Source organism: Hypanus sabinus, chromosome 4, assembly GCF_030144855.1.
Source record: "Hypanus sabinus isolate sHypSab1 chromosome 4, sHypSab1.hap1, whole genome shotgun sequence".
NCBI lineage: Eukaryota > Metazoa > Chordata > Chondrichthyes > Myliobatiformes > Dasyatidae > Hypanus > Hypanus sabinus.
The window spans coordinates 52672103-52695977 of record NC_082709.1 but is presented as its reverse complement, the minus strand read 5'-3'; the positions used below and the strand labels follow the sequence as shown (position 1 = coordinate 52695977).

Here is a 23875-nt window from a genome sequence, read left to right as displayed (position 1 = left end):
CATTTTGACGGTCAGGAAGCAATTGTGAAAAGAGAAACAGGTAACAAAAAACTGGGAAAGAGGGAAAACAATTTGGCTTTCTGTAGCAATTTTAACATGCAATTGAATTATCTCAATTTACTGAAAAAAGGAACAAATGCCTCTTTTACATTTAATTTGGAATGTTCATGTGCCAAAAGGAATGAGCCTGGAACACCTACAATAAGTGTCTGCAGAAGTTATAATATATCCCTGCTTCCTTGAAACAAATGATTTTTCAATTAATTAATTTCCTAATATTTATGTAGTTCATTGCACAAATTAATTCAATGAAATGAAATGATATGCTAGTTGTAAGTAAGAGTATTTCTAGAATTGCTGGCACCCAATATTTTTCACAATTTTTTTAGAAACTACTTTTTCAGAGAATCTTTCCAAATTATCGATTTTAACCAAGAACTTTATACATTACTGCTCCTGCTACAAGATTGCTATTTGCATTTCAAAACCTCATTGTTAGTAGTTACTGTTTTTTTTGTCAGCCCAACTGTGAAGTGGAAAATCAAAAATCAATTTTAATACTTGTTTGAAGGAGAAAAACACAATCATGCCGGAGTTGTTTAGAAAGATCAAAATGTTTTTGCATTTGCTGTGGGTACCATTTTCTTTTGCAATGTAACACTTTGAACTTTAGAGTGAATTGTGCAGAATAGTGGGAAGTAGAACTTAAAACTTGCTTTCTCATCCCTGTCATGTTAAAGTAGCAGAGTGGAGTACTGAAAAAGTGAATGACTGTGTATGCCATTAATCGTGTCTTAATCTGTGATAGATATTCACTTTCCAGAGTCTGAGAGGCTTATTGATAAACTCAGCTTTCTAGCACAGCTGGATGACTTTTTCAAAGGGTCAGAATTAAACTTTGAACAAATATTATTTTTTCAGCTTTTTGCTGTAAAGCAGAACTAGTCCCCAGTTCTTAACGTAAATTGCAAACAACAAGCAGTTTGAAGTAGGAGGCATAGATTTGAAAAGTGTGCAGGGAACTTGTCTCCGTCAGCCAAGTGCAAACAATGGGGTTATGTCACTGAACACATCAAACCTGGTCACGACCTGGGATGTTTGTGTACTCAGGGGATCAGCCCTCACAGCTATAATTGTTGGTGTTTGAGATCTCTGTTGCCAGAAGCTTTAAAGACCATCTGTGTGAGTTACTTTGTCCCAGCAAAGATATCTGGAAAATGTCACATGCAGATTATGTTGTCTAGTGGAAAATAATATAAGTATCTAAAAGATGGGAAGGGGATAATGTCTGGAATGATAATGAAAACAACAGAAAGATGAGGTTATAGAAAGAATTTAAACTTATTCCTCAACCCTTGGTTTCTGCAATGGACAGCTCTTTCATTTGCAATTTGTTAATATGTTTGTATGAATTATAGCTGTGTTTGGAAATTTGCAGTTACTAACTCTTTTGAAATTTGAAACTCTTTTATAAATTAGAATTCCTCTGCAGATGTTAAATGTGTGTTAAGAATTTTGTCTGAATTAATACACGTAACAGTAAAAGTAAAATGACGGTGTTTAAACTACTTTGTTAGCTGGAAGCATCTCACCCTTGGTAGCGTGGAGGGTGGGGGAAGGACCTACCACTCAAGCAGTGGGTATTGGCAGCTAAATCTTGCTGCAGAAGCTAGACTGGGAAGTAAGCTAGGTGAATACAGTATAGTCTCCTTCTAAGATAGATAGATACTTTATTGATCCCAAAGGAAATTACAATGTCAAGGTAGCATTACAAGTGCACAGATGTACAAATATTAGAAGAAAAGTAAGAGAGAATAAAAAAAAGTTACCTCAGTCTAACAGGAGGGGGTCATCACTTTTCCAGCTATAGGTTCACTCATGGAGCCTAATGGCCGAGGGAAAGAGTGACCTCATAGGGTGCTGTTTGGAGCAGTGCAGTTGTCTTAGTCTATTACTAAAAGTGCTCCTCTGTTCAGCCAATGTGGTATGCAGAGAGTAAGAAACATCCAGAATTGCAAGGATTTTCTGTAGAGTCCTTTGTTCTACGACAGCCTCCAGTGTGTCCAGTTTGACCCCTGTAACAGAGCCAGCCTTTCTAATCTGTTTATTGAGCCTGTTGTCATCATCCATGTTGATGCCTTTGCCCCAGCACACCACCGCATCGAAGATTGTACTGGCAACAACAGACTGGTAGGACATCTGAAGGAGAAGCCTGCATACTCCAATGGACCTCAGTCTCCTCAGGAAGTAGAGGCGACCTTGGCCCTTCTTGTACACAGCCAACACGAGGAAATCTGCAGATGCTGGAAATTCAAGCAGCACACAAAAAATGCTGGTGGAACACAGCAGTCCAGGCAGCATCTATAGGGAGAAGCACTGTCGATGTTTCGGGCCGAGACCCTTCGTCAGGACTGACGTCGACCGTGCTTCTCCCTATAGATGCTGCCTGGCCAGCTGTGTTCCACCAGCATTTTGTGTGTGTTGTTTGTACACAGCCTCAGTGTTGGTGCTGCTCTCAAGCCTGTCATCCAGGTGCACTCCCAGATACTTGTAGGTCCACACCACATCCACATCCTCACCATCAACAGTAATAGAGAGTGGTGCAGACTTAGTCTTCCTAAAATCCATCATCATCTCCTTTGTCTTACTGATGTTGAGCTGAAAATGATACAGACCTTTTGACAAAGTCCTCCATGACAGCCCTGTATTCATCCTTCTGTACACCCAACTATTACTGAGTTACAGAGAATTTCTGCAGATGACATGACTCAGTGTTGTATCTAAAGTCTGAGGTATACAGGATAAACAGGAAAGGAGCCAATACAGTCCCCTGTGTAGTCTCAGTGCTGTTTATAGCCATATCTATCACAGCTGCATGTTCTGTGGTCTGCCAGTCAGGTAGTCCATTATCCAGGATACAATGGAAGTGCCAACCTGCATTGAATGAAGCTTTTCTCCCAGCAATGAGTGCTGTGTGGCATTGAAGGCACTTGAGAAATCAAAAAACTTGATCCTTACAGTGCTGCCCTGCTCCTCGAAATGGGAGTAGGCTCTGTTCAGCAGGTAGATGACACATTGTGGACTGTAATGTGCTCTGAGTAGGCAAAATGCAGGGGATCGAGGGCTGATCTGACCAGGGGTCGGAGGTGAATGAAAGTACCCTATCTATATTGGATAGGGCTTTTGAGCTTACAGCTGGATGGACAAAGAACCCAATTTCATCATAAACCAAATTGATCACTATTTAAAGAACTGAATATAAGTGACAGACAATTTGCTTTCTGGACCATGGTCTCTGTCTTGAACTGAAATTGGTCAGTTTTGAAGCACTTGCTCCTTGGTCAGACCTTAAACATCAGTCTTCAAAGTTAAATAGTGATCCTTCATTGTTTTGGAACCAGTTTGCCTGCCTTGGAGGGGTACATCAACAGATTTCTGTGTTCATGTACAAATATATAACGAGTGTCTCCTGTTGATCATCATCTTGAATATTGACATTAAAAGATAGATGATTAATCGGGGGGAGGGGGGATTGAACTAGTGCAGGTAAGTTCAATGTTGAATCCAACACAAAAAGAAAGACTGAAGTTTGAATAAGGGGAAACTGAGAAGTAAATTTCAATAAATCCATTTTTCAAATCTATGACTAAACAGTCTGAAAAATGAGACACCATACTTATTTAATTTTTGGAAAAGTGTTGATTGACAATCAATAAAAATCATGTTGCCAGAAAGAATGGGCATGTAATTAATTATCAATGATGATGATTATAAATACAACAAATCATGAAAGTGACAAATGTTAATCAATTACTATTTTTGAAAAGCTAATGATAGAGTGGCACAAACTAACCAGAAACTAGCGGTGATTTATCATTCGTGGATATCTCATCCAATCTACGTTGCCTGGCAAGCTTCCACATTAATGAAGTTGTTCATCAGACAGTTTTTCAGGCTAATTTCTTTAGAGTGCTTTATGCTTGTACATGAGTTCAGCTTGCTTATCTTGAGGATGCAAATTTCAGTTGGGAAATGGTTCATTAGTTATTATATTGTAGGATATTTTTGAACAGTGATGAAACAATTATGTTTCTGTTCTGGTTATTTGATAATTTTGAATGCCATGCCAATTTTAATGTTTCATAGTTTAATTTTCGTTAAACTTGATGCATCTGGCATTTTATTCAGATCTAATCTGCACCATCATTTGAGCATCACTCTGTAAGCTTTTACTTTTTTAAAAAGCTCTTTCGTCATAATCATGCTTTGGAGAGAGATGACATGTTGTAACCCTGAATAGTTGTGAAATTCCGTACATTCTATATTTGCATATTGCCTGCATATTACATGTTAATAATGATTGCTGCGATTTGTAAACTTTCTTGTAATACATTACTAATTTCATTGTTATACTTCTCTTCTTCTTGTCACAGACTTAGTCTTGTGTGAAAGTGTGTATCGTGGCTGTTAAAGATTGCTGTTGTGTTTTATTTAAACCTGCAGCAGCCAATTTAAAAGTTTAAAAATGATATAATGAAATAAAAGCAAGTGTAGGCCATCTAGTCCTTTGAGATGCTGTCTCCTTTAATAAGGTCACTACCAAACCAGTGCATTATCCACCTTTGAACTTGATCCCTCATGTCCCGTCAAGAAATCTCTACTCTCTTGAATATGCTTGTAACTTAACACCCACAGTATTCTAAGAACTCTACCTTCACAACCTTGATCTTGATTAACCAATCCTTTATCCAGAGACGGGCTCTCAAAGGAGGAACGGGTTCTTGATCTCTGCTCAGTTCATTCCTCTGAGAGTATTAGCTCTCAATGAGTTGAATCATTCTTATAAACCTAATGAGTGTAGCTCTGGGTTATTTCTTCATCTGTAATGTACTGACTCCAAGGAGTGTATACATCCTTGGGGATGGAGACTAAGAACACTCCCAGTTCTCCATGTGTGTTCTCAATAATGACGTATATACAATCAATGCCACTTTATTAGGTACCCCTGCACATTAATGCAAGTATCTTTTCAGCCAACCAGGTGGCAGCAACTCAATGCATAAAAGCATGCAGACACGGTCAAGAAGTTCAGTTGTTCAGACCAAACATAAGAATAGGGAAGAACTGTGATATAAGTGACCTTTACAGTAGAATGATTGGTGGTGACAGACGTAGCTTGAGCAGCCAAGAAATTGCTGATCTCCTGGGATTCTCATTTACAACAGTTTCTAGAGTTTACAGAGAATGGTGCAAAAATGGAAAAAAAATCCAGTGAGTTGCAGTTCTGTGGACGAAAATGCCTTGTTAATAAGAGGTCAGAGGAGAATAGCCAGACTGGAATAAGGTGACAGTAAGTAATTCAGATAATCAGGCTTTACAACAGTGGTGTGCAGAAGAACGTCTCTAAATGCATAATATGTCAAACCTTGAAGTTGATGGGCAATAGCAGCAGATAACCCAGAACATACAGGAGGTACCTAATAAAGTGGCTGCTGAATGTCATTTCAGCAAGGTTTAAACTTGTTGAAGTTAAAATTCAATCAAACTGTTATTTTAAGCAAGCAATTGTACAGGTGTTCCTTTCTGCTAAGATTAGGATAATTAGGAATGTTGTGTACAGGAATGAATAATGTAGTTTCATATCTTGGGTTATTAGCTCACATGCATACCCAAGGAGAAATGTACAGATTTTTTATCTTGGAAGATCTATCAATAGTTATTCAATTTCTCCAAGGATCTGTTTGAATATCCTGAAGCTATTGTCCAATCATTTAGCCTACCTACCTCTACATTGTATGCCATCAAGAAAATTGGATACTTTTAAAATAGAGGATGTACTGTTTCCCTTTGACAAAATAGATTAACACCCTATTATAATGTGCTTGGCAGTGAATTAAAAAGAAGGCAGTGAACATAGAATTGCAAATTTTACCTAATTATAAAGTGGGTAATTTAAACACCAGGAACACCCCATTAATTGCAGGATTTTTGCCAGTTACATGTTTGTTGTATTTGACAGTTTGCTCTGAGTTCCTGCAGTTAAGAACTATAATTCAGTGCCATTAGTGATGCTACAATTTCAAATAATCTTTAGTTCTCAGCTGCAGAGTATTTATGGTCATTGTTAGCAGTTTGATTACTCTGGGTGATTTGTATTTTTTTTAAACACTTGTAGGTGGCAAGGAAAGAGAAGTGCTGAATCTAATGAAAATTGGCACCTGATGTCAATACTGACAGATGGTGCAGAATTTTACACAATTATTTTTAAAATGTGTGCTGAAACTTTATAATACTACAGGGATCGCTACTGGAAAATAAGATATTATTTAGTGTTTAGTGCTATAAACTTTGCTAGTATATTTGATGTGGGAAGGTGTTAGAATCTTGCCAGAAGAATGGGATTCTGAGCTATCTCGAAACATGAATAAGCAGCAGTGATGATTTTTATGTGATTGCAATTCACAATTTGAGACCAAGTTGCTTGAATAAACAAGCACTGCAATAATATCTACTTCCATGTTTCTAACATGTTGCCCTATTGCGAAATGTCACTCACATCTTGAACTAACTGTTACGCAAGTGAACGTGTAGCCTTGCTGCACCATGTTATTTGTAGTAAGTATCAATTGTATCATTGTGTATAATGTTAAATAGATCAGCTGTTTTCCAGAGTGAGAGCTATTTCTGAAGATTCTTTGATAATTTCATTTACTCAGCGAGAGTAATTTTTATTTAAGCTGTGCAGTTAGTGCAGAAGAACGCTTTTAGAAGATTTTCAGGTGTACAGTTAATAAAACATTACTATTACATAATGAAAATGATGCTTGTTTGTGACTTCATGTCTTAATATTTATTCACCCTCGAGCTTCATATGAATTGCATAACTTTTTGTGATGATCACATCTTTATTTTTAAGAGAACTTTTTTGATTTAATACATATTTCAATTACTGATGTAATCTTAGTTAAGGGGGCTCAAAGGAAGAGAAAAGGATGCAGAGGTATAAAGGGAAATTCATCATGAGTGTCTTAATATTCCAAAGGAAGGATAGGAATGATTGTTTAGGGTGGTGGTGCTTCAGCATTTGAGAATTAGAGTGCTCAAGGAGAAGATTTTCAGATAGCAAGGTTACAGAGGTGAGGAGTGATTGTGAATGAGGTAAAGGTTTTTGTAGACATGAAATGCTGAAAGAACAGGACCAATGAAATTCAGCAAGGATGAGCTTGACAGAAATTTGACATTGTGCATAACACAAAGATTGAATTGAATTCACTGAAATTAATGTAGAATGGAAATGCAATATTGACCAGGGATATAGAATATTTAAAACTAGAGACTAAAGCTGATTGAAGATATAGGGGTTGAGGTAGCACTAGAGGATGGAGAATTAGGAGGGTTTGAAGCTGCGTTCTGGGATAAAATTTCAAATTGACTCGACATCCATGTTTTACCCTTGAACCCCAGCAGATAAGTTATTTTTGACAAAAGCGTTGTTACCTAATATAACTTGGGAAAAGCAAGAACAGTATTCCTTTTCCCTGTATTTTTAACTGTACTGGTATCGGGTTAATGGTGAGGACAAAGAAAGAAATAATGTTCTATTAAATATAATCATAAAACATCAATAAAATTTGAGTAAAAGTGACAGAATTCAAAGCTATTATTGTCTGGAGGATATGTCCTATTATTTCTGAAAAATGTTAAGATAAGTCTTAAGTACACAAACATAGTGGTTATTCATTTATTATTGCCACATGTACCAAGAGACAATGGAAAATATTTGCTTTACATGCCAGCCATGCAGACCTTTTCATTACAACATTGCACTGAGGCAGCAGTAACTGCAAGTGAATAAAATGTTATTTTTACAGAAACAGTGCAGTTTGGCAGAAAGTAATGTGCAGGGCTCACAGTGAAATAGACTGTGAAATCAAGAGTCCATCATATTGCACTATGGTACCATTCAATATTCTTACAGTGGTGGGATAGAAACTGTCTTTGAGCCTGGTGTACATGCTTTCAGGCTTTTGCATCTTCTGCCCAATGAAGGAGGAGACGAGAGAATGTCTTGGGTGGGTGGGGTCTTTGATTACGATGGTTTGCTTTATCGAGGCAGCACAAAGTACAGTTGAAGTCAGAATCAGAGTCAGTTTTATTATCACTGGTATGTGATGTGAAATTTGTTAACTTAGCTGCAACAGTTCAATACAATACATAATCTAGCAGAAACAAAATAATAAATAAAATAAAAATAATAATAAATAAAATAAAAATAATAATAAATAAATAAATCAACTACAGTATACATATATTGAATAGATTTTTTAAAACTTGCAAAAACAAATACTGTACATTTTTTTAAAAAAGTGGACACCGATTTAGCAAATCAGATGGCAGAGGGGAAGAAACTGTTCCTGAATCGCTGAGTGTGTACCTTCAGGCTTCTGTATCTCCTACCTGATGGTAACAGTGAGAAAAGGGCATGCCCTGAGTGCTGGAGGTGCTTAATAATGGACGCTGCCTTTCTGAGACACTGGTCCCTGAAGATGTCTTGGGTACTTTGTAGGCTGGTACCCAAGATGGAGCTGACTAGATTTACAACCTTCTGCATCTTCTTTTGGTCTTGTGCAGTAGCCTCTCCATACCAAACAGTGATGCAGCCTGTCAGAATGCTCTCCACGGTACAACTATGGAAGTTTTTGAGTATATTTGTTTACATACCAAATTTCTTCAAACTCCTAATAAAGTATAGTCGCTGTCTTGCCTTCTTTATAACTGCATCGATATGCTGGGACCAGGTTAGATCCTCAGAAGTCTTGAAGCCGCTCACTCTCTCCACTTCTATGAGGATTGGTATGTGTTCCTTCATTTTACCTTTCTTGAAGTCCACAATCAGCTTTTTGATCTTACTGATGTTGAGTGCCAGGTTGTTGCTGTGGCCGCACTCCTTTAGTTGGCATGAGATTCTACCAACAGTGGTTGTATCGTCAACAAATTTATAGCTGGTATTTGAGCTATGTCTAGCCACACAGTCATATGTATATTGGAAGTAGAGCAGTGGGCTAAGCCCACACCCCTGAGATGCACAGGTGTTGATCGTCAGCAAAGAGGATATATTATCACCAATCTGCACAGATTGTGGTCTTCAGGTTAGGAAGTCGAGGATCCAATTGCAGAGGGAGGTACAGAAGTCCAGGTTCTGCAACTTCTCAATCAAGATTGTGGGAATGATGGTATTCAATGTAGATCTATAGTCGATGAACAGCATCCTGACGTAGGTGTTTGTGTCGGTTAGGTGGTCTAAAGCTGTGTGAAGAGCCATGGAGATTGTGTCTGTCGTTAACCTATTGTGGCTATAGGATAGGTTGTTTACATGAATTTTAGTAAAGCATTTGACAAGATCTCTCCTGGTATGCTGATCCAGAACATTTTGACTCATTCTATTAGTGCAATAGATTAAAAATTGGCTGGATGTTAGAAAACAAGGGGTAGTCATTGAGGAGTGTTTCTCTAGAGTTAAAGCAGAATTGGATTCTTTGGTAACAGCATTAAGGATGTCAGCTACATTGAAGTCCAGTCATCACATGGTGTTGAAGGTCAATGGACACATTCACAGCGTAGTTGAATTTGTGTACATTCCCGTTATAGTATTTTCTTTACACCAACATCGCAGTTAATATGATCCACTTGGATCCAAAGCAGGCTGAATCTTGAACAAAGCAGAATATGTCTTCCTGGATGATCATGCTGTGTTTTAAATTCTGCCATCAGTACTGTGTTCCCAATACTTAAAAAAACTTCAGAATCAGAATCAGTAACATATGTTGTAAAATTAGTTATTTTGCTGCAGTCTAAAGTGCAAGGAATAAAAGTCACTAAGTTACAAACATAATTAAATAGTGCAAAAGACCAGAAGCCAATTTGCACAAATTCCTATGTAAATACAGCTTTGGGGGAATAGATGTATATCAGATGTATCAAGGAATTGGAAACAGTTGACAATTTTCTATATTAATTACTTGAATAATTAGATGAAAGCAAAGCCTTTGTTGTGAGTATGTTGCCTGCTCGGTTTAAGTACACATAAAGTTGGTATTGCTACATTCTATGCTGTCAATAATTAAAAGAGAATAATTTTTTCATGTTTTCATCCTCAAAAGCTAAAAAAAATTGTTTTTATTTTTTTCCAATCTGTCCAAAACACACATTTTTAATAAAAAAACACTGGTGTTAGGATTCATTGGTTACTGCTCAGTGCAAAAAATATCTAAGGCTTGGTGATAACTTAATTGTTTTTTTGTCTTTTATGTTTTTTTCAGGACGAACACATGCTATTTCAGTTATTACAGAGTCTTTTGGATTCTCCGTAAGTATACGTTTGCTGCAAGTATAATCTAATATATTCATGCATTAAGTTAACTTCTTCCAGTTATTTGATTTGGATTGATCATTTTTCTACCTTTGTAAATGTCTTGCTTCAATATCCCATTACAACCAAAGTCCTTGCTGAGGTTATGAGTATAAGTTTTGAAAGCATTTTCAAAAGTAAAAGATGAAATAAGTGAATTGACAGAAAAATGTTTAGGTTTTCAAGTTTGTGCATGTAAGAATAGGTACAGGCAAATAAAATAATTTTCATTTTTATTCAGCATTCTAAAATAAGTAACTAGCAGAGTCAGACTGAACATCATTATGAATTTATATTAACTTTATGCATCAAATTGCAGCAATAGTGTTGATAAAGCTTAGTATATTACTCACGACAAAAACACACCTTCTTGGCAATGATGTTAGAATTTCTCTATTAACACCAATGATTTGCATATTTTGAGCAATGTTAGTTCATTTACTACAGAACGTGTATTCTGTATTAGTGTGGGGATTTCTTGGAGCATCGCTGTTCATGTTATTCCATGCCAAATAAGCCTCGGGTGCCCGATCCCTCCCTAAAATCCGGAAGCGTCTAGAAGCTCTTCGAAGGAATTTTGGTAATTAAAAAAAGTCCAAACTTATCCACTAAACTAAAATAACTAAATGTGTCTTTTTGATCAAATTTGGTGAATGCATTCAAATAGAAGGGATCACGTGGAACAGAGTATCTGAACTGCAGCTCATTTCTGACTTTTATATTGTAATGTGCACAAATCAGTAATGATCTGATCAACACACTGCAACTACTTTGCAATCATGGAACTCTGTGAATAAGCAACACTGTCGTGTTACTGTATGTTTGTTCAGAAATTAAAATGGCCATTTTTATTTCCCTCTTATTGTTTGTAATATTTCCTAATAATCGAAATTTTTCTATTTTATTAGCTACTGTATACATACATTTCTGGTATATTTTCAGTTTTTTAAATATGAAATCAACATCAAGCAATCCCAAGGAAGAATACAATGAGCTGTTTCCTTTATATTCTTTTCAGTTAATTGAACCTCAGATGTATCACGGTTTAAGGGAATAATATATCTATCTATATACTAAAGCACTCATGCTCTGTTTGTCTGTCTGTGACCTCCAATTAGCGCAAATGGTGCATTACAGTGGCACTATTTTTGGCTAAATCAACTTAAAATGCGCTAACTTACAGAATGCAGGCAAAGTTCAGGGTTATATATTCGTATAAAATTGCTCACTTGCCAAAATCAACAGCTCTGCTTTCACCTGAGAGCCGATGTCAGGCATGATGGAAACCGCGACTTGACACCATGACGCATGCGCATGGCAAGCCTCAGAAGCGCTTCACAATGCTCACAGCACTGACGCTAACCGGAGCAAAAGGGCAGGGCAGCTCTATTTCGAGCGGTCACATTCTGCTAATCACCAACAACATGTGCAGGATTGGGACAGATCTAACTGCCACCCATCAATAAGCGATAATTTTTATTGTAACGACGTACTTCAAGACACCTATTAAACCCTTTGCTGCAGTCAAAGGACAGTGGTGACTATATCACATCCATTTAGGAGAGTGCCAACCACATCATCAAGAATAATTAGCATCCTGGAGGCTTTGGTGTTACTGCTTCATATTTTCTATCCAGCATTAGGGTAAAAAAAATATGGTCAGCCTAATTATGCCATGTGGAAAGAGAAGGGGGACATTATGATCAAGAGATGATGCCAAACATCGTCGGGAAGCAGCAAGGAGAGGGAAAAAACAAGAATCGGATGAGGCCAAGGCTGCACGTCTCCAGGATCAGAGACAAACAACAAACAGCAGAAGAGATTAAACGATGGAGGATGAAACGGCTGCATGTGTCCAGAATGACAAAAACAGGCACAGGAGGGAAAGAGAGAAAGGGACAAAGTGGCAGAGAAATGCACGTCTCCAAGATCAGAGACAAAGAATAAACAGAAGAGATGAAGAGACAGCGAATGAAGGGACTGCACGTCTCCAGAATGACGAGAGGCACAAGGGTAGCAGATCAACTAGAAATGATGCCATCAAAAGTGTCCGTCGTTAAATGAGGAGGAGCTATATTTGCCTTGCTACGCGTCCTCCTCCTTTAATAAACTGAGGTTTTCTTCTTCAATTTCCATACCAAAGTAATACCAATATCATCTAGGAAAATTTAGTGTTCATTCTGGTCGCATCAGACTGCACTACCCTTCTCTCAAAGGGTGCCCCAACAGGTCACCCCGTTGTCCAGTCTGATATAAACATGAGATTCTGCAGACGTCAGAAATCTTGAGCAACACACACAAAATGTTGGAGGAACTCAGCAAGATGGGCAGTGTATATGAAGGGTAATAAACAGTTGCTGTTTCGGGTCAGGTCTGGAAAGGAAGGGGGTAAGTAGCCAGAATAAGAAAGTGAGGAAGGGGAAGGAGTGCAAACTGGCATGTAATATGTGAGACCAGATGTGGGAAGGGTGAGGATAAAGCGAGACGCTGGAAGAGATAGTGGAAGTGGAGAGTAGCTGATGAAAGAGGAATCTGACAGGAGAGGAGAGTGGACCATGGCAGAAAGGAAAGGAGGAGGGGAACCTGGGGAAGGTGATGGGCTGATGAGGAGAAGCAAAAGTGTGAGAGGGGAACTTGAATGGAGGATGGTGTTATGAACCCCGTAACTGGGTCACTTACCAGCAAAGATGGAGATGTCCGTTGAAGTCTGATGTTACTATTTTTAACAGTATTTATTAGTAAAAATACACAAAAATAATATCAATGCAAATATACAGATAATACACGTCGTCAATACTAAATCTAAAAGTGCAGGTATAATAATAATCAATAAGAAATAAGCTCTATCGTTGTCTAGGGGATAATGTATTGTCCGATGGAAATATAAAGTTCACTCAGTTCATGCAGGCTGCAACCTTTGGGGACCACTGGGTTGCAATGGTTGGAGAGAGAGAGAGATTTGGGAGAAAAACTTGCCGATTTTCCTTTTATGATTTCGATCCGTCAGGAGTCTTGTTGTCGTGGCCTTTCACTTGTGGCCTGTCCTTTAGCTAAGCCGTTCTTCCGTGGTGAGCCCGCCAACCCAGGCAAGGGAGGATGCATACGAGCCCCCACCGGCTGTCGCTATTAACGCTGTCACGGGATTTCTAGCGTTTCTCCTGGTGCGTCTGAAGGGGTTGTTCCCCAGACCCCTCTTTTATCCTTACTCACGGGGTCTCAGATGTCAATCAGGTTGGGATGATGCAATCCCTCAACCAGACCACTCTGGTTGTCCCCTGAGGGGTTTCAATGCAGTACTCAATGCACAATTCCGTCTGCAAGAGACAATAGCCGCTATCAATGGTTCTGTTTCGCTGAGGTCAGGACACATTCCAAACCTTGTGTATTCTGGATGTCTCTCTCTCATTTCCTGGGTCTCAGACTCGAAATAATAGCAATCTTGCGATTCTCAAAAAGGAGGGGGGGGCGACTTTGTACCCTTCGGCCCCTCAGAGTTGCATCACATTCGTAACAATGGAAAAAGAGAGAAGGGGAAGAGGGAAAGATATTACCAGACGCTAGAGAAATTGATGTTCATGGTATCAGATCGGAGGCTACCCAGACAGAATGCGAGGCTCAAAGGGTGATGGATCTAGAATCTTTGAATTTCCTTTAAGACAAGAAAATAAGTCTTTAATTCAAGAGGTGAAACATGACTGTGGGTAGACAGGAAAGAAGATAAGGTTATGATCAGATTGGGCTTGAGGATCTGAGTGGAGCATTTCTGCTTCAGGAGCAGCTTCTTCCCCTCTGCCATCCAGTTTCTAGCTCACTACCTCACTCCATCACTCCATTTTTTATTGATTTCTGCTTTTTGCATTATTTGTTTTAACTTAACTATTTAATATACACATATATAATCACTGTAATTCAGTTTTTTTTCTATATCTATCATGTTTTGCATTGTATTGCTGCCACAAAGTTAACAGATTTCACGACATATACCAGTAATGCTAAACCTGATTCTGCTTTCTGGTTACTATGTTTCCCTCATTTAAATCTTTCCTTCTCCATTTTTGTCATAAAAGTAACAGCCTAGTTCCTCTAGCCACTAGAAGTCATCGAAGTTTTTGTACTAAGTGCAATTCCAATTAATTATCTTTGCATCTTTAATGATAGATTAATATGGTCATTCTTCAGTATAGGTCTCAACACTTCTCGCTGTAACTGATCCTGGTCTTGACAAGAAAGGTCACAGTCAGTCCATGTTGGTAAAAACATCTCTAGCTCCATCACACTGAGCACCAGCGTTCTCCAGCGCTGCGTGCTCAAACTACTGCTCTTCACGCTGCTGGTGCATGACTGCATTGCTAGATCCAGTTTAACTGAATCATTGAGTTTGCTGATGACACAACAGTGTTTGGCTTCATCAGCAATGATATGAGTTGGCGTACAGAGAGGAGATAGGGTGGCTGGTAGAATGGTGTGAGCACAGCAACCCAAGGCTCAAAGTGGACAAGACTAAAAAGATGATTGTGGACTTTTGGAAGGTGCAGGCTGGTCACCTGTCACCATTCATACATGACTCCTGTTAGGAGAGACTTAGAAGCACATCGTGGTGGATTTTATTTAGTTCCTCAACACCACTGCTTTGGTCAAGAAAGCACAGCAGCTTCTACACTTTGGAGATTGTGATGAGTGAGGCTACCTCCATCCCCCATTCTAACCAGCTTTTACAGGAACACCATGAAGAATGTCCTGACCAGCTGCTTCACTGTCTGGTACAGGAATTGCAAGACCTCTGACTGCAAGTCTTGAAAGAATTGTGAGAAACTGCTAAGAGTACCATTGGGCTATCTTTTTCATCCATTAAGGCCTAAGGCTTTTAACATCCAATCAAAATTGGTCACATGACTGGAGCTGTACTCTACTGAGTGTTTTCTGCGGATTAAATACAAAATAAATGGATATGCTATTTCATGTATAAATTCATCTTAAATTTTCCTACCATCTGCTGAGATGTGTATGTAAGCACACAAGTACTTTGTTCTCCTGCATCCCTTCTAAACTACAAAAAAAAGTTCAAAGTAAATTTATTATCAAAGTACATGTATATCACCATACGTAACACTGAAATTAATATCCTTGTGGGCATGTGCAATAAATTCAATAACCATAACAGAGTCAATGAAAAGCTGCACCAACAGGATGGACAACCAGTGTGCAAAATACAACAAACTGTTCAAATACAAAAAGAAAGGTGAAAAAAGAAAGAATAATAATAATTATAAGCAATAAATATCGAGAACCTCAGATGAAGAGCCCTTGAAAGTGATTCGTTGATTAGTATTGACCCTCATTCTTTCTTTCAGAATTAATTGCCTAATACTTCTCTACTTAATACCTGACAATTTCTGACCATCTCACCAAATTGCATTGTTTTCCTCCACAGCATATATATTTTGCAATATTTCTGTCACCTGCAACTTTGGACAACTTTGAAATTGTTCAGTACATACAAAAATCCTAATTTTTGATGTATTAAAAAAAGAGCAGTGTTTCTTTCTGACCCTGTGAATACTTTTGTATAGCTTCTTCAGGTCTGAAAAACATCTGCTGACCATAACGTTCTGCTTTCAGTGACATAACCAACTTTGCATCTTTAAAACTATGGGAATTCAGGTTTTTTTTTCAATTATTTTCTTAATTATGAAATTACTGCATTCAGCATCAACCCATTACTCTCAGTGCTCTTCCTTGAAGCTGAGTTAGGGTTGGCAAATTGCAATTTGCTTTCATGTATTAACCCTTGGTCACCAAGCTTGAAATGGGATATTCTGAGGTCCTTTTCATCATTGCTGCTAATTTCGACCAGGCCAACTTTAAGAGTGTGTTACCAAAGAACCACTAGGGTTCCAAGCACCTTTGACCTTTGCTACACCATCAAAGATGTATATACCATGTCCCACCCTTCCCACACTGTGGTAAATCAGACCATCAAATGTGTTCAGGACTGTGTTTAAAAGAGGACAATCCCGGTGTTCCCAAACCAGAAAATGTGGATGAACTGGGAGATCCATTTCCTACTGAAGATTAGGTCTGCAGTGTTCATATCAGGTGATTTGACATGAAATTGACCTTTACAAGAAACAAGATATGACTTTGATAAAGCTATCAGTAAGGATAGGCAACAACATCTCTGCCATGATTATTCTTAGCACTGGCACCCCAGAAGGCTCTGTTGTCAGCCACTTATCTGCTCTTTGTACACTCATGACTACATGGCCAGTTTCTGATCAAGCTCCATCTATAAATTTGCAGGTAAAACAATAAGAGTGCAGAATAAAGTGTTGGGTCATATTTCTTTAAAGGGTTGTATCTCAAACAATGATGGGTTGGAATTCAGGAAGGAGATGGAGAGCTAGTAACATGGCATTAGAACAACTATGCAATGTCATAAAACCAAGAGCTGATTACTGACTTCCAAAAGGGGGAGGTGCACATGCTCCTGTCTACATTAATGGTGCTGTGGTCAATGGTATTGAGAGCTTCTATAGTTCCTTTGAGTGATCATTACTAAACAGCCTGTCCTGGAACAAGCATGTTATTGCCACAGCCAAGAAAGCTTACCAGCATCTCTAGTTCCTTAGAGGACATTCGGCATTTCCCCTTTGTTATACCATATCCTGGTTTTGGATAGCAGCTACCCTGCTCATGACTGCAAGAAGCTGCAGAGTTGTAAACACCACTCAGAACTTCAGAGATGGAAACCAACCTTCATGGACTCTTGCCTATACTACTTGCTGCCTCTGTAAAGCAGCCAGTATAATTAAAGATTAAATGTGGACTCTTGACCTTATGACATACCCCGTGACCTTGCATCTTACTGTTTACTTGCATTGCACTTCTCTGTAATTTTACACCTTATTCTGAACTCTTATTGTTTTACTTTGTACAACTCAATGCACCATTGTATTGAATGTTTGGACTGAATGAAAGGCAAGTTTTCACCGTACATTGGTAGATGTGACAACAATGAACAAACATATCGATTCATTTTACTATTCAATAATGACTCTGGTTAATGTCTCCCAGAGATTCTCCAGAGTAGGCTGACTGGCATGCTAAGTACACCCACAGAAAATGAATCTCAGGGTTGTATGTGGTGCCAAATATGTACTCTGATAATAAATTTTACTTTGAACTTTGAATCATGTGCTTTTATTATTCTGATCAGAATCCTATCCTTTGCACTCCTCCATTTCTTTGGTCTCTATGAGAACGTGTCCACCACCTTGCACATTTTACCTTTAGTTTCTAAGAGAGAAGAAGTACTTTCAACATGAGCACTGCTAATCTTTACCTTGTCTCTATCTACTTCATTTTCTTTTTGGTGCTTTTGGTTGTATTTAGTGAAGGTAAGTCCAGGATTCATAGTTCTTCAGCAATGCTCTCTTTCCCAGCAAAATGAAGTTCGTAATCTCCTGTTGCAAATCCCCTCTGCTGTCCCCTCTCATTCCTTTGGCCACACTTAAATGATTTGTATTTTTTTTTAAGACTTTTGATTTTGCACTTATAATATGCAGTTATTAAATACTCTGTCTCCATTTGTTTTTCATGTAACACTTAACCAACAGACTGGTATATGTCTAGGGGAAAAGGAGATCCAGCCACACACCAATCCCACCTCCCGTACACGCAGGTGCTGTGAGAATCAAGTTAATGCCTCGCGTCCGCACACAGTATCAAATTCACACCAGATACCGTTATGAAATACACTTTAAAGAGTTTACTAAAACTAAAAGAGTACTAGGCAATACAATATATATGAAAGAACAGAAATAGCAAAAAGCACCAACTTATCAAAGTTCAGTCAGTTTAGTGCACACTGTTGGAGCTCAACCATCAAACCATTCGACCCCTCGTCGCTTGCCTCCGACCTCCACGTCTTCGCACCTGGGACCACCCCGGTGGTCAACCAAGCAGTGCAGCACACGTCCACCTTCCTCGGTGTCTTCCTCCCGACTCTCCGGAAAACCCACGAAACCCCCCCCCCCCCCCCCCAAGTTCCCAGCTTCATAAGACAAAATAACATTCCCCATTGGTTAACAAATGAATACAATCCCCATATCAGCAAGTCTAAAGCTAAACAACTGCAAAAGAAACACTTATCAGACAAAGAAGCATTCCTACTCTTAACAGACCAAAGAAGCCATTTTGAGTCACATACACAAGACATTGTAACCCCTTGGGTTGCCTCTGGCTCGGTCTGCTCGTTCTCGTCTAGGGGGAGCAGCCTTCGGCCCCGCCAAACTGGGTAATCAGCTGGTGTGGATGCTGTGTGATGTCCCCGCCTCGCCCAAAAACAGACAGTACACCATATGCGATTAAATGAGTACGATTTATAAAGGTTACTATAACTAAGTGATTAATAACGATACAGTATATATGAAGAAAAAAATAAAGAAAAGGTGCCAAACTTATCAAAGTCCAAACCACTTAGTGCACAACCATTGGAGCTCAATTACTGAAGTCTTCTGGCCACCATTCGATCCCTTCCAAACTCCTTGACTCGCAGCTTAGGACCATCCAAAGTGGTCAACCAAGCACATCTAGCTTCATCTCCTCTCCTCGGAGTACCTCTTGGCCTCGGACCCTCGCTTAGGGTCCGTTCCTCACCCAGCTTACAGCATCGCGTCCTCTCTCTCAACCCCTCACGCCAATCTCCCCAAGAGCCCACCAACAATAGCTTACAGACTCAGAAGAAAGAACAACATTAATCCCAATTGGTTTACAAAGGAATACAATTCTCGTTATCAGTAAATTTTAACCCAAACAAGCTTACAGCACTCTCTTGCAACAAAGAAGCATTCCTGCTTTTAACAAAACAAAGAAGCCATTTTGATTACATATACAGTAACAAAGAAAAAAGAAGAAACCCCCTTTACATTCATTTCTCTGAATATTGTGTTCAGCATGGCTATCTACTGAATTATGAATCTGACATGTTTTCTGATATTCTTTCGCTGGTATTTACAGTAGTTATGCAGTGTGACCTACCTTTGAATGTCCTTTCTTTCACTATAGTTCCTATTTTGCTTCTATTGCTCATTTACTGTTGTGCCTGCTTGTTCTAGTCCACCTAATCTGATACTCTTCAAACTCAGCAATAGCTTCATACTGGATGGCTGTTATTTTCCCCAGCTACTTGAAGCCTATCCCTTCTGTTATATTTCCAGTCATCTTTTTTTGATCAAGATGGGTGTATTGTAGAGTCGTACAATTGATATTAATGTATTTTAAATAGAAAGTGATTGAACAACCCTGTAGTCTTACTGTAACATTTCCAAATCATTTTCACTTTCTTGTTCCCATACCTTTAAACTCTGAGAACCTATTGACTTACAAAAAACCCTTTCTAATGCATTATCTATCCTGTGTATCATAAATGGTAGAGTAAAATAATAGTAACTGAGATTCCACAGATCTACAGAGGTCTGTAATTTCAAGCAAGCAATTTGTTTTTACCATGCTGAGTAAGCTATTGTTTTCGTGGAAAGTCCTGTAAAAAGTGAGAAAGAAAAATGGTACTGTTAAACATGAATTTAGCATTTGATGTTGCATCTAGCAAGATGAGTAGAAGTTAGATTAGGTTTTAATTTTTTGTTTAAGTACCAAACAATGTTATCTCATTGGTTGTTTAATCTGATCATTTCAAAGATATAGTGATTAAGTAATATGAGAACATTAAAAATATAATATTTTTAGCTGAATCTGCAACAAATTCTGTTCCAAAACCTTATGCTGACAACAGATGTTGGTTAATAAATGGTCTCCATCTGTTTCACCATGCTCTCTTTCAGGAGCTCTTGGGATGCACAATAAATATTAATTATTACAGAACAGAAATAAATAATTGCTTCTCTGGCAAAAAAATAGTTATGCTTACAAATTACAATGTTGGTGCTATCATTCCTGAAGGCTTGTACCACCTTGATAGTCTGGTGCACTATTTTGAAGTAAAAACAGAAAAGGCAGATATATTTAACAGCTTTCGCCTCTTAAATGGAGAGAAATTGAGTAAGTAGTTCAGATTGCTGACCATATGTGAGATAAGTTGAAGTTGTTTTTTACTAACTATATGAACCTTAAGCTTCAGCCTGATCTGTTAAATATTAGCAGCATTTTTATTTCAAAATTTCAGCATCTGCTTTTTTATTTCACTATATTAAAGTTACTTTTGATGCCAGATAATGAGTTGTTACAATAATGAGTCCATATCATCTCCCTCTGATGTTTAATGGCATTACCTTTATCACTTTTCACATCATCAACACCATGAGACCATTTTGACCAGAAGTTTAACCAGACCAATCACAAAAAAATCCTGTGGCAACAAGAGCACAGGTTAAAGGCAGGGTGTTGTGCAGCAAGCAACTTAACTCCTGTACTGGACATGAATGAGTTTAGTGGAATTTTCTCCTCTTGCTAGGATAAATGAAGCTGCAACAACATTTAAAAGTTGACCGTTTAGAACATAGCAGGCCACAGGATGCACCACAACAATTCTTGTACATTTGTATACCTTTTCGTTCAATTTGATAGGTCTCTTAGTTATAGATGAATCATTTTTCTCATAGCCTTTATCCCTCAATAGAATACATCTTCTATGAAGGCAATGAGTCTACTGGAAGCAAATACTCAGATGATAACAAACTAGGAAAGCAAATTGTAAGGAGGATGCAAAATTTTGCAGTTGGAATCCAATGTGGGGCAGGAAGAATAGAAAAACAAAATATGCAAGAGCGAGACTACAGAGTGCTGCAGCACATTTGGATCTAGATACAGTGCCTTGTAAAAGTATTCAGCCCCAAATCTTTGCTTACATAATTAAGTATTACAACCAAATATTTTGATCAATTTAACTGAGCTTTTATTTGTGAATCATATGTTCTTTTTTCACAGTAGAATGCAAAATCAAAGAAAAATGTAATACATTAAAAACAAAAAATGCAAATGCTGAAATGTTAACAGTTCGAATGTATTTGTCCCCCTTTGCTCAATATTTAGTTGAAACACCTCTTGGAGCTATTAAAGCCAATAGTCTTTTGGGATAAGACTCTATTAGCTTTGCACAATATGATGGAGCAAGATTTTCCCATTCCTCTTTGCAGAATTGCTTATGCTGTGCCAGGTTAGTTAGGGAGCTGCAGTAGACAACAATCTTGAGGTCATGCCAAAGATGTTCATAGGGTTAAGGTCAGGACTCTGATTAGGCCACTCAAGGACATCAGTTTTCTTCATTTGAAGCCACTCCATGGTTGCTCTGGCAGTGTTCTTTGATTTGTTGTCCTGCTGAAAAATTGACTTCCTTGCAGATTAATCTTCCTGGCAGAGGTAGCAGTTTTTTTATCCAGGATCTATCTATATTTAGCAGCATTTATCTCCCCATCAATCCTGACCACATATCCAGTCCCTGCTGTTGAAAGGCATCCCCTTAGCATGATGCTGCCTCCACCATACTTTACAGTAGGGATGATGCACAGTATTAGACTTGCACCACATGTACCGTTTAGTGTTGAGGCCAAAAGGTTCCACTTTAGTCTCTTCTGACCACAAGAAATTCTTCCACATCTTTCCAGTATCTTCTTTCCAAGTGACACTGTAAAATCTTTCTGCAAGGATATGTTTTGTTTTTAGCCAAGGCTGTTCCTTTGTCACTCTTACATAAATAACCTTTTAACGTAAAGCCTTGGAGATTGTGGAGCCATGAACTTTATCCCCCATTGCAGCTACTGCAGCTCACTCAGAGGGACTGTTGGCATCACAGTAGCCTCTCTTACATGTCCATTCTTCTCTGGTGACTGTGTAGAGGGGTGGCCTGTCCTAGGTAGTATGGCTGTGGTTTAATATTTTTTCCACTTTTTCATGATGGACTGCACTGAAGTCTGAGGTATGTTCAATGTCTTTGTGATGGTCTTTCATCCTTCCCCGGATATGTGTTTCTCTATTATCATTTCTCTGACTTGAATGTTCTTTTGTTTTCAATTTGGTTTGGTCTGTCGAAAATCTACCATACTGTTGCGCCTTATAGATGAGGTAGTTATTCTTATGAATTCATTGAAAAGAAGTGATTCTCTAATTTACTACATTTGGCAATGTTATACACAGTATTGCACCTGAGGAAAGTTAGCGTATTAATTACAAAGAGGGTGAATGCTTTTTCTGTCTCAAGTTTGGTTTTTAATTTTTAGTAAATTATTGACAGGCTTTGGAATTTTTCCTTTGATTTGACATGATGCACAATGTTTAGAAGATTTGCTTAAAAAATTCTACTTCAATATATTTGAAATTTACAGAACGAGACAGTGAAATGTGAAAATATTTGTGGAGACTGAATACTTTCTCAAGACACTCTATTTTTGTACATGAAGCACAGCATATTATGCAGTCTCCAGCAGTTTGCTTTACTCCATGGAGGAGGTTGTGTTTCTTACATTGACCTAATTTGCCGCCTCAGGACCTTCAAAACCAGACCAAAAGCCTGAGGAAAAAGGTGAGAGGAAACCGTACAATCCATGCAATATCAAGAAATATTGAGAGCACTGGATCTGGTTAAGTTTGTGGAATCAGAGAGCATTTGGGATAATACTCAAAACTTGTGCTGTAGTTCCAATGGAATTACAACAACAAAATGAGGCACTACAGCTTGAATTCGTGAGGAGGATGCAAAGAAACTGCAAAGGGGTGTAAATAAAAGGGATTTCATATTACAGTTTCTTGCAGCACAGAAGTCGACTATTTAGCCTATTGAGTCTTAGCCAACTGTCAGAACAATTCCAGCAAGCACATTCCCCACTTATTTCTTGGCAATTCCCTCTTTCTCCCACATGCATCTCTTGACAGGTGAAACTTGCCTGCGTATGCGCTGAACACAAAAAGGAGGATAGATTCAAACAAATCACTGTCTTATCAGCTCAGAATCAGACCACAATCATCAGCATTACCAGCGAGCTTACTTACTTCTCACTTGCATGTTTACTGGTGCCTGATTTGGGTTTTATCAAGACCACATGATTCCAGATATCATTACAAACATAATCTGAACAAGCATGGACTCATACAGCACAGGAACAGGTCCTTCACCTTATGATTTCTGTGATGATCATGATACCAGTCCAAATTTATTCCATGCCTCTTAAGTGTTGCTGTTATATCTGCATCCACCCTCAAACCTGGTAGTCCATTCCAGACACCCACCATTCTCTATAGAAAATAAACTTGCCTCATAAAACCTTCCCCTTCTCACTTTAAACCTCTGCTTGTATTTGACATTTCCACTCTGGGGAGAAGACTTAGACTATATATGCATCTCAGAATTTTAAATATTTCTGTCAGTTCATTGCTCAGCCTCTGAAGTTCCAGAGAAAAATATCCAAGTTTGTCCAGCCTCTCCTTATAGCTAATAAGTTCTAATCCAGGCAACGT

The 23875-nt window shown here is 38.4% G+C and overlaps 1 protein-coding gene across 3 annotated transcripts in view; it reads left to right on the top strand.

The window, feature by feature from the left end:
* vps8 (VPS8 subunit of CORVET complex) overlaps positions 1-23875 on the top strand; it is a 607159-nt gene that overhangs the window by 169350 nt on the left and 413934 nt on the right. For all 3 annotated transcript variants that reach the window (XM_059967078.1, XM_059967079.1, XM_059967080.1), the window contains one exon: positions 10320-10366. In XM_059967078.1, coding sequence (XP_059823061.1) covers positions 10320-10366 — 47 coding nt within the window. The remainder of the gene's footprint in view (positions 1-10319; positions 10367-23875) is intronic.